This window comes from Myodes glareolus, chromosome 18, assembly GCF_982192425.1.
Source record: "Myodes glareolus chromosome 18, mMyoGla1.1, whole genome shotgun sequence".
Taxonomy (NCBI): domain Eukaryota; kingdom Metazoa; phylum Chordata; class Mammalia; order Rodentia; family Cricetidae; genus Myodes; species Myodes glareolus.
In genome coordinates, this window is record NC_142043.1 from 29,516,844 (window position 1) to 29,529,652 (window position 12,809).

General features: G+C 34.5%; 1 protein-coding gene across 6 annotated transcripts in view; it reads right to left on the reverse strand.

Annotated features, from left to right (window-relative positions):
* The window catches only part of Phf3 (PHD finger protein 3), a 76,801-nt gene that overhangs the window by 61,205 nt on the left and 2,787 nt on the right, over positions 1-12,809 (reverse strand). For 3 of the 6 annotated variants that reach the window (XM_085679479.2, XM_085679477.2, XM_048430434.3), the window contains exon 2: positions 4,555-4,823. The exons of 1 other annotated variant lie outside the window; for it this stretch is intronic. In XM_085679479.2, the coding sequence (XP_085535605.2) occupies positions 4,555-4,798 (244 nt within the window). In that variant the 5' untranslated portion in view covers positions 4,799-4,823. Of the gene's footprint in view, positions 1-4,554; positions 4,824-12,809 lie in introns of those variants that run through there. 2 more of the 6 variants (XM_048430437.3, XM_085679481.2) reach the window with 2 other exon arrangements.

Genomic DNA, 12,809 nt, shown 5'->3' on the forward strand with positions numbered 1-12,809 from the left:
AGACACTGACAATCTAGATCTCTAAACCAAAATAAATCAGTCTTTCCTTCCTTAAATTTTTCTTGGTCATAATACTTAATCACAGCAATGTAACTGACAGTTACTATGTGTATAGCTACAGCTCTTAAGGTGTCCTGAAGATGTAATAAGGTCAGTTAATCACCTCTACACAATATCTGGTATTTAACAAGAAAGCATTAACCTTGGGGCTGGAGAGATAGCTCAGAGGTTAAGAGCACTGCCTGCTCTTCCAAAGGTTCTGAGTTCAATTCCCAGCAATCACATGGTGGCTCACAACCATCTGTAATGGGGTCTGGTGCCCACTTCTGGCCTGCAGGCATACATGCATACAGAATATCGAGAATACTATATACATAATAAATAAATCTTTAAAAAAAAGAAAGCATTAACCATTTACCAAGTTCCTTCATAGACATTCTCTGTAAAAAAAGAACTAATAGCTTTCTTCATAAACTACCTCTGCCTGCAAGCTCCTTCTGCAAACACTGCCCCCAAAACTTCTAAGACTGAAATGACTTTCATGACAAAACAAATACAAAGTAGCAATATGAAATAAGTTACATGTTTGCCAAGTTTGGTGTCTTGATGACTAATTTTACATCTAGAATATGATACCTAGATATTCAGTTAAACAATACTAAGTGTTAGGTATTATTTTAAGAAAAGATTAACGTTTAAACTTTTAGTAAAACAGATTTCCCCCTCCACTTCATTACCTAACAAGGCCTATCTATACCCAAGCAATGACTTGTAAGGAAATAAAAAATCTTTCCCTAACCTAAAACTGAAGGAGAGAAAACAGGACATAAACTACTTAGTAGTAAATATTTCTCAATCTGCTACTTAGCATTTCCCCCAAATTACTGCGGACTATCTGGCTAACAATCAATTATTCCACAGTAAAACATCACTAAATTTCCTATTTACCATCAAAAGATCTAAAACAAAATAACCCAACATTTGGGGAATATTTCACTACTAATGGAAAAGAAAAATAAATTCAGAGAACTACTCTGTTCCTATGACAATAAAATGCCATTGTAAAATGGTATATACAGAATACATTAAGAGTTCTTAACAAGGGGCTGGAGAGGTGGCTCAGCCGTTAAGAGCATTGCCTGCTCTTCCAAAGGTCCTGAGTTCAATTCCCAGCAACCACATGGTGGCTCACAACCATCTAAAATGATATCTGATGCCCTCTTCTGGCCTGCAGGCAGACATACAGACAGAATATTGTATACATAATAAACAAATAAAATATTTTTAAAAAAGAGTTTTTAACAACTTCCACAATTTTCAGACATATTCCACAAATTTCCTCATATTTTCAGACAAGGAAAATATGACCATGCAAATCAAAAAAGGAAAACACTAAAACAAATTTCTAAAAGAGAAAAAACAGAAAATATGTAAAAAGTACACAAAAACGATGCTGAATACAAAGAACGAATATGGTAACATAGAATAAAGTGATGTGAAACTTGTCAACACAAGTCAGGCTTTAAAGGGACCATCACGCATTGTGTACAAGTACTGAATTATCACACTAACCTATGAAGATGCATAATTATTAATAATTTTTTAAAAAAGAAACAGGCAAAAAACGGTACTGGTGTACACTACTGCTAAGAAACCTCACGGTCGCTATGAATCACAAGTCTACTCTGCTCAGAAGCAAGTAGTGTGAGCAAAGGTTCTAAGGAGACAGGTCCATATGGTTTCCTTAACTGAACTGGAAATCTTGCCAATCCTCCTGCCTCACCCTCTCAAATACTGAGATTACAGGCAAGAGGTTTCTATAAACAATGAAAATATAATACAAACCACCCAACTGTGTCACTAAAAAGAGAAATCTGCAAACAGCTACAGAAACACCCCAGAGTTCTGTAGAGTAGAGCTAAGTTTACAGAACTATTTAAAAAAAAATCCAAAGTTATAAAATAACCACAGTATACAGCCTTCCTGAGAAATACAGACAGGAACATTTCTCTGTTTACCTCCAGTCAAAACTATCAGTAAAAACCTATGGAGCCAGGTACAAACATCTGGATAAAAACTACATCATGTTACAACAACAACAACAACAAAAACAAAGTAACTTATAAATAGCTGGGAAAATTACACACTACAAAGTATTTTCATTAAGTTACAATAAATTTCTTCTTTGAAGCTCTCTTAAATAGTATTATTCCATAATTAAAAATTTAAAAATGTCTTCCATTTTGTAGTCATTAGAAAATAAGTGAGCTTTTGATCAATCCAACTATCTCAAAAGAAAAAAGAAGCATGAATCAAATCCCCTGACTGACTGGCAAATAATGAAATTTAAACAATCATTAACAGGAGCTTTAACATTACTGTAAGTGTCCCAAAGATTATCTTGCATGTCTTAAAAAGTGCATATACCATACAAATATGTATACAAAAGATAATTTACTAAAGACCTAAGATAATTACAATTACAGCCAACAAATTAATGAGAACATTTCTACTCAAAACAGAATCATTATTAATATTAATAATTCTGAAAAATAAGTATTTCAATAAAAGAATCTTAAATATTTAACTAGAAATGTTAACCAAAACGGAAGTCTTTGTACATCAGTTAAAAACTTTTATATCAGTAGAAATTATCTTTTAAAAAGGTTTTTTAAATAGCCAGTAGAAATATTAGGATTACTAATGAATCAGAATTTTATAAGTAAAAACTGTCAAGCAAGATGCTAACCATGCTAATTCCAGAACTCCAAAGCATTACCAGTGGTAACTGATTTATTATTAGTAATTCCAACAAGTGTACAGGTATGAAATGTTTCTCCTGAATGTGGACTAAACCAGCCAATAGTGTGAGGACAAGCAAAGGTCACCAAAGCACTTAACAAAAGATATATTCAACTACACACAAACACAGGCATAAATGTAAAAAACAACAACAAAAAACCCTTGCACAACACATACAGAAAACAATTTTAAAGTTTTGAAACATTTGGTAATACAAGTAACGAAGTGACCTGTGTGATAACACCACACAAAAGGAATCATTTCAGAGATACACCATTAACAGCAATTCAAACACTTCAGTAATAAGGAGTGATTGAAATCAGAAATCAGAGTCCTAGTAATCAGTGTTGAGGTCTTCAGGCAGCATGGTATGAATGAACAGCAATACAGACATTCCAAACCTTCAGTTACTATATAAATTTAAAATATTGGACAAAAATATTAAAAATAAATAATAAATATACTGAAAGGAAAAGAGAGATCTAAAGTCACTAACAAACAAATCAGCATCACAAAAGTCTGGGAAATACTCTGGGAAACAATCAGGTGTTCCCAGCCTTTTTCCTTGACTTTGAGACAGGGTCTTGATATGTTGCCCATGCTGGCCATAAACTTAAAATCCTCCTCCGTCAGCTTCCCAAGTGCTGGGATTATAAGCATGTACCATTATATGAGCCACTTCTCATCAAGAATACTTTAGCCTAACAGAGAGTTGCTCTCCTTACTACTCTTTCAGCTATGTCAAATACAAATACCAAAAAAGCGCTTTCCAACAGTTCAAGTCACATGAGTGATTTCACAGGTCCAAACAGTCATTTGTTATAAAAACAGGCTAGGCTTACATCTGCTTAGTAGCAGATTATTTGTCTGGCATGTGCAAGGCCCTGAGTTCAATCTCAGCAAATTAAATAGATAGATGGACAAATAAATAAATGCCAACAAAGAAAGCCAGGCACAGATATCCTCCACTCAGGCAAAAGAATTTCATGAGCCCAGGAGGTAGAGGCCAGCTTGAGGCAATTCTTGAGAACCACATTCATAAAATAACTCTGTAAAAATTTAGGCAAAATTAATTTTCATAATTTAACCAAATGTCTTCAAAATACTGCTTCAACACAATCAAGAAGTTAATGTAATACTTTGCAATCTTCTTTCATATCAAATTATCTAAAATTTAATGTACATTTTACAGCACATCTCAACAAGAACTGTTAGTTTATGGTAATAATTATGTATGACTAGTGGTTACTGTACAGGACAGCACAGACCTAGAGTTCTGTCTGGTTTTGAAACACATGTACAAAATGTATCTGTAATTCTAGCCAAGAAAACTATGAAAGCTGAAGGCTTACATCAAGTCAGTCTTTGTCCCTGACTCTAGGAGGCCAAAGGTGACAATGTGTCCCATTTGCCAGGCAAACTCTATTTCTAGCATGAGTTCCAATTTTCACAAGTTATGAGGACGTAATTATCAACAGAAACCCCTTTAGTCCTTATAAACATTCCATCTTAATATGACAATTTACACGGTCATTCTACCTAGATCCATGATATCTCTGAAAACAACTCTATACACTGCATGGAAGAGAGCCTAGCGGAAACTTTCTTAATTCTGATGCCTGGAAGAGACTCTAAATGTAAAGAAAAGAACCCTACATTCACTATGCTCATGTTTAAAAAAGAAAAGGAAAAAAAGATGCTGCTGAAAAGTCTTTAATTTAAATTGCAGACTTAAAAAAAAGGAAGAATTACCTGTTGAACAAGGCATCTGGAAATTGGGATCATTGCTATCCAAAACAGGCAAACAGAACTGGTTACTTGCAGATCCTAGCATAGGATCCTTATCGCTGAGCATGTTCTTCAGCGAGTCCTCTAAGACATTTTGACTTGTACTAAAATCCTCACAGACTTCATTCTCCAGGTTGGATCCTAGAAATAGGGCATCATCTAAGTGTTCAGTAGGAATTAAATGATTAAATGTATCAACTATATCCATGAAGACTTCTGTGTGTCTTTCAACCCTATAGAAAGACAAAAAAAATACCATAAGAAATAAAGCTACCAATTGAAAATCACCTAATACCAAATTATTTTAATAGTTTTGAATCTAAGAACACACTTCTGAATCTGTTTTTTTTTAACCTTCACTATTTTTTAGAATATACATTTGGAAATGTGGAACAAATCTTTACTGAATGATCTTTCTTCATACATGTAGAATATTATTTTACCAGAAACCCTACCAAATGTTTACTCAATTCATTATTTTAGAAAAATAATTATATAGCTCATTAATTTGACATATCTGAAAGAATTACATAGTTTAAACCATAAAACTGTATGTTTTTAACCATAACATTTTCATAAAAACAAACAATGATTTGATAGTAAGTCCACATAAAAGAGCTAAAATTCAATTATTTGAATTATGGTCCCATAACTACTAAAAACCACAGATAGCCTGTTTTATTTACAAAGCATTTAAATTATTCACATATAACAAAGCGAAACAAGGTTTGTTTTTTTTTCCTGTAAAATCAAAGAAACTATTAACTACATCCAACAAATGAAAAGTCTGCACATGCACACAAAGTTGTGCACATATACACACATCCTCCGAGGGTCTTCTTTTAGGAGAAAACAAGATAAAGAACAAGAAAACAATCGCATTACATGTAGATTTATTTTAGTGAGTTATGTATGGCTTACACAGATGCTGAATTAGTCTACTTGAACTGTACCTACACACTACTAGCATTAAGCAAAAGATATTTCATGCTTTCAAGATGTAGTAATTATCAAAGACTAAATTATTTTTATTAATGGTTTTAGGTTAAAAGTGAACTAGTTAAAAAACTATACTGATTGCCTAGAATATCTTGTACTCTGTATTTTAAAAATTTTACAGTAACTCCAAATCTACCAAAACTTTCTTAACCAGGCTTAAGCTCTTTCTCCTTAAAAATGAGAAGGAAAGCTAGGTATGATGCACACCTACGATCCCAGAATTCATGAGAATCAGGAGCTTGAGGCCAGTCTGGGTCACATGCTAAGATAATACTATCTTAAAAAGGGAGACAGTATGGAGTTCCCATATATAGCTACTGGATCTAAAATGTCCAGATATTATATGCAATACTTCGGTGAGCATTTTACCCAAATGTGTATAACTTAATCCTCGATAACAAACAGGATCAGATAATATGCTTGTTTTTACAGAGGAAATACATTTAATAATTTAAAGGTCTTCCTCACAGTTATCCAGCTCCATAGACAATGTCTAATACCTATTCACCTTTAATACTGAGCTTAAGACCTGGAAAGACTTGGCTCACTGGAGGCTATTGAAAAACTATTTCCCAGCAAATTAGTGATTGCCAGGGGATAAAGACAAGGAAGATGACTCTGAAGAATAAAGGAAAACTATAAGAAATGGCGGGATGTCTTAATTATTGCAATAGTTTCAGAAATATCCCATCACTCTTCAAATGGAAGATGATCATGAGTTCAAGGCCATCCTTGGCTTACAGAAAGAGGAGCTTGAAGTCAGCCTGGGTCAGTAAGACCCTGTGTCAACTTATTTTCCCCTACCAAAAAAGAGCAATTTATAAAAAAAAAAGAAGAAGAAATGACAGGGGAGGGAAGGGGAGGGGAGGGGAGGGGAGGGAGAGAGGGAGAAAGAAAAGAAAGGAAGAAAGGAGGAAAGGACAAGGACGGGGAGAGAGGAGGAGGGGAGGGAAGGGGAGGAAGGAAGAAGAAAGGGAAGGGAAAGAAGGGAGAAGGTGTAAGAAGGGGGAAGGGGGGAAGAGGGAAAGGGGAAAGGGAGGGGAAGAGGGGAGAAGAGAGAAGAGGGAAGGTGAAAGAAGGGAAAAGCAAGGGAAGAGAAGGGAAGGCGGAAGAAGGGGAAGGGGAAAGAGAAGGGGGAAGGGGAAAGGAATAAAAAGGAAAGGGATAAAGAGGAAAGGAAAGAGGAAAGAAAAGAAAAAAGGAAAGGAGAAAGATGGAGAAAGGACAAAGGAAAGCAATTAAGCATACTGACTGAATTCTTTAAAATAGGTAAACTTTCCAATATGGCTCTTTAATCCAAACAGTGTGACTTCATGTTTCCCTGGATTTAGAAAGCATTATGAAGGAAAAAAGATTCTATGATCAAAAGCTGACAAAGACTGGGTATAATAAGGTTGCATTTCTTTAACAATATTTTCTTCTTTAGTCGTCGAACATTTACTATGCAGCTACCACTGCATGAGACACCTTGACAGGCCAGTAAGAATAAAAATCTTTTAAGACAAAAAGCAAGAAGATCCCCATATTTATGGGTCCAAAAAAAAAAAATTTTCCCAGGATATATCACAACACTAATACTCTGGGAACATATTTTTTGGGAAATTGATATAAATTAACGAGGCTGTCTTTTCTAAGGTAGGTCCTATTAGATTTGTACACAATTCAATAAAGAAAAAATATCAAAAACAGTGTACCATCATCCAAAACTCAAGCTATACTGCTTGAGTTATCATTTATCAAAATTATAAAGAAATCTAAGAAATTGGTTTCAGATATTAAGTACTTAGTATCAAAAATAACTCCTGTTAAAGCTGAAGAGATGGCTCTTGGCTAAAAAGCATGTGCTGCTCTTACAGGAGATGAAAATGTGGTTCCCAGCACCCAAGTCCTGCAGCTCCAGGAAGATGGGGATCTCCATTGACCAGTCAAACACTGACATAAAATTTAAAATGCACCTTAAAAAAATAATCCATGTTAAGTAGTAAAACAATCATTAGTCAATTACAGAAATACTAACTGACTTAAAATAGACACATTAATCTAAGTAAAATGTGGACTGACAACAGAACAGAAAAAGCTGATAAAATCTGAGTATAGTATGTATTACAGTTAATCTTCTGTTTACTCTGACAGAAGCACTAACATTACATCAGAGGTCAGTAATTAAAGGAAATGGAGGGAGGTGGGGAGGAGGTGGAAATTTTTAATAAATAAATAAATAAAAAAGAAAGAAAAAATAAGGGGAAATGTATTGAAGATATACACAGGGTATGGAGGAACACTTATCCTGCTTTTCAGATTTTCTATAAATCTAAAGTATTCCAAAATAAGACAGTGTTCAAAAGAAAAAGAACATTGGGGATACCAAGTAATATAGAAGACAAGACAAGCAGGTTTAATTAAAAAGTTATTTTCAGTCTCTGTTAATTATATAGCTGCTTGATATAAACAAATTTCTGTCTCAAAGTTTTATTTAAGTACTTCCTTACATTTGGTATTTTAAGTAAAATACACTCTAGTGTCTATTTAAAATGGCTCATGGAATACATAACAATTAAATCATCATAATTTACACATGTTAAAATCTGAAATTTTTCTGGGATCATAGTCACACTTATTTACAAACAATAAAATACATAGTTGTCACAGAATTGGATATTAGTTCAAACCATTTACTCATCCATTCATCCATTCAGATATACTAACATCTACTACAAAGGGAAAGCAACTATGGTATCAAATTTAAGAAATTCATAATCCAAGACAGATTACAGACATACAAATACTATAAAATATCAATACACTATTAATATTTGAGGCTGCTAATAGGATCAGAAATGAGAACTTGGAAGGTAGGTAGATATGTGACCTGAGTTCTAAAGGTTCAGAGAGTAGACCAAGAGAAGGAAAACAGTGCTAATTATGAACAGTAGTGTTCTGTTCTATTAAACCATTTATAAAGACTCAGAACATAATTAAAAATATAAATATTAATGATGTAAGTAAAATTTAATCTCATAATTAAATTTAATAGTGTAAGTAAAATTAAATGACCAAAGATTTTTCCAATTTTAAAATACTTAACTTTGAGAATTAAACTGCAGTTAAATTTTAGGTTACAGTAAATAAAACCAAAATATGCTATTCTGATTCAGGTATAAACTGAATGGGGGAAAATTACAAAGTGCCATAAAAATTATTTTAAAAAATTGACTCTAAGCTTAGATTTTGAATGTCTCACTTTTAGCTGGGTCTGGTGACAGACGCTTATAATCTTACCTACTCTGGTAGGCAGGCAGACAAGCACAGGATAATTATAAATTCAAAGGCTACCTGGGCTTCAGAGCACATTTCTGTTCAAGATCAACCCAGGCAACTCAGTGAGACTAGGTCACCCAGAGATACAGGTCAGCGGTAGATTTCTATCCCAATACTATATACATTTTAAAAAGAAGTCTCAAACAAAAATCTTTAAAGCAAACCTACATAAAATATATTTTTATCAAATACCATTTTTTTCAAAGCCTAAATAAATAATTACACCAGTATCAAAGCTAGGAGACCAATACATGGGTACAAGGTTGTAATTCAAGCACTACAGAGGAAGGGGATCAAGGTTAGTTTTGGCTAAATATCAAGCTCTGAGACAACCTGGTCTCCTGTCACTGAAAAAAAAAAAAAAAGGCTGAAAAGACTGGGGAATTATATAATGAGCTTTAGCTGCCTCATGTAGTCTACACATGTGCATGGACATATATAACAGGTGATATGAAGAAGCAAAAAATATCCATGCTGTCTAAATGAGACGGGCCGCCACTAGCTCATCTGAATACTTGGTCCTCGGTTACTGATTGGTTTGGGAAAGATTACATGTGGTGTTGTTGAAAGGGGTATCACTGGGGGTGGGTTCTGAGGTTTCAAAGGCTCACCCATTCCCAGTTGCCTACCCCTCTCTCTTCCTCTCTGTCCCCTTATTGCTTTTGTGCCAAGATGTCAGCTGTCAGCTGTTCCTGCAGCCGAGCCTTTTTTCTGCCATCATGGGCTGATAAAGCCAATCACATGCTTTCTTTTAGAAGTTGTATTGATCAACTTTTTTTGTCAAGCTTTTGACATAGCTATAGAAAAGTAACTAAAACGCAAGGGATAACAGCCATGAAATGTTAAATATGGTAATAGTAACTGGAAGGGAACATCTTATATATGCTAGTGAAGTTCTTACTACTAGGATAACATGTTAGTGAAATACTAAAGAGAACCAGTGATTAACTATGTGTAAGAGAAATTCAGGCAAAGCCCTAGAAAGGAACCATACTTGATGCTTTCCAGCATGGACATAATAGTTTAAATTTTAAATTAAATTATTTAAACTTAATTGAAGCTTTAAATCAAGAAATTTGATCGGGTATACTTAGCAAAAACAAATTTCTAACAGGCAGGTGCAGTAAAAAAGTACTGCTGCTACTAACAGTAAAATAAAAAACTTAATGTATTCTAACTTAATGTCAAGCTGCACAGAAATCACACCACTTGCCCACCCATTGAGGAAGAGACAAGGTCTCCTGCAGCCCAGGCTGACCTAACTTAATCATCCTGCCTCTGCCTCCCAATACTGGGGGTGCCAGGTGTGGGTCATCAGAACCAAATTATTCTTAATTGGAGGGAATTATACCAGTCCAAAGAAGATTTGGCTATCTTAGATGCCTTTACTGTCATAGCAGTTGGAAAGGGTACCACAGTATCTAGCAAGCACATTATAATGCATTCAAACAATCCACATTGCATGGGGGAGGGGGGCAACAGTATGGGCCAAGAAACGCTCCTCTATACATATTCATTTAATAAAACAATTCTATATTATAAACTCAATTATTAAAAATTAATAAGCAAAGATCAAACTGATAGAGTAAGCAGTGGAGCATAAAGCTGAACCCAGAGAAAAATTAATTTGTAAAATTAAATTCATTTAATATTTTACTAGTCAGGACGCTGTAGTACACAGCTTATTATTATTATGCCATTTAATTCTGACAATTGTACTTTTAGGCAGGTACTACTTACTCTACTATTACTAACAATTTATAAGAAAGGTGCTACAGCTTACAAGTTACACCTCTTGTTCGGCATATGAAGCAGAACACGTAAGCTCACTAAATGACGGCAAGGTGATTACTTAAGGACTGGTATAAAAACATTATAGGTAAGGACTAGAAAGATAGTTCAGGGGGCTGGAGAGATGGCTCAGAGGTTAAGAGCATTGCCTGCTCTTCCAAAGGTCCTGAGTTCAATTCCCAGCAACCACATGGTGGCTCACAACCATCTGTAATGGAGTCTGGTGCCCTCTTTCTGGCCTGCAGGCATACACACAGACAGACTATTGTATACATAATAAATGGAAGAAAGGAAGGAAGGAAGGAAGGAAGGAAGGAAGGAAGGAAGGAAGGAAGGAAGGAAGGAAGGAAGGAAGGAAGGAAGTCCAGTAGTTAAGAGCACCGGCTGCTCTTCCAGAGGGCCCAGGTTTGATTCCCAGCACCCACATCCTTCATCCTTGCTTATAAGTGTAACTCAAGTCCCAGGTGATCTGAGGAACCAGGAACACATGTGTAGACAGACATAACACTCATACAACTTTATTTTAAAAATTCATAAAACCATATATGAATCCTAGGTTATCCTTCTAGGACAATCAAGGAAAATTATGAAACACTTAGATACAATCCTACAAGTGACTGTCCATATACTTCAAATTCTGTTCTAGTTTCATGAGTTAGAATCTACCAGTAAAATCTCATAAAGAAAGTTAAAGGTCATAAAGTCTTTGTGAATTTATCCACTAAAAAGAAAAAACTGATACCCTGCCTATAATGACACCGAAGGCTCAAGCAGATCTATGAACTTCAAAAAAGAACTAGCGGGTAGAAGCTGAATCTGCAAATGAAGAATTGAACTAGCCAAAGGTAGTAAAAGAAAAAAAAAATTATTTCAAAATTTAGTCATTTTGTATTGTAAGTAGCATTAAAATGTTGAAATTTTGAATTAACCACTGAAATATCATCATAGCATGGCAATAATAGTCAAACAACATATACTTCACACTTACTGAACATTAGATCCTGTAAAGCAGGTGCAATTATTGTTTCTCTTCTACAGAAGAGCAATTTAAAACTAAATAAAAATAAATAACTAATTTTCAAAAGGTCTCACAATACAGGCAGTGTGATTTCTGAACCAGCACTTCTAAATTTTATTTTATGCACTGTACTTACTAATACAGCATTTTTTTATCTTTAACTCACAACAATAAAATCTGTAAAAATGCTGAACAAGTATCTCACTTTTCTTTCAAAATAAAGCAGAGCAAACGTACTTAGCCACATGATTCACACAAAAAATAAAATGGCTCTCTTCAATGTAGATGAACATGTCATTTCAAGGAAAAGTAAACTCACCAGCTAAAAACTTAGCAATATACTTGACAGCCTACTGTTTTGCTTCACATGTTCATCTCACACAAACTGTGAATTACAGTATTATGCTTATCCTTTCTCTATCATCTACCATGCCATTCAAAACTGTCTGATATACTTAAGATTATACCAACAGATTAAAACTTCTGGGTAATATTAAGTCTCAACTACTTTCTTAGAGCCATTCTTCACTTTGTAAATGGTCAAAAAAAATTAAGTCTTGAGCCAGGTGTGGAAGTGCCCATCTTTAATCCCAACATAGGCTATGTGAGTTCAGGGCCCCTCACTCTTCAGGTCAGCAAAGTCTAGGCAGTGAGACTCTGTTTCGAATAATAATTATCTCCGACAAAGAACTGTCTAAAATTAAACACATAATGAATGACACTTGGCAATTTCTACAATGATTTCCTAACACCTGAATTCCCTTCTACATTTTAATACACTGATTTCTAATCTAATGTCTTTAAATTTTTTTCATTCAAAACTCTATTTTCTCAGAGCACCTTGGTTTCAGATACTTTTAGTGAACCAATGCTCTGGTATCCCCTATGTAATCAAACAGCAACAATTAAAGAGTATTTTTCTTTCTTGTTCTCAAAACTTTAACAACACCCTAAGTTTTTAATAGCTTACAAGTCATTTTCTGTAGTTCTAGAGAAAGTTTTCTCAGGATTTCTCTGAGGATGTGCACAGGCACATGGAGGGGGCAGGGTACTAAGCCCAAGACATTTTGTTCCTATTTAAAAAAAAAAAAAA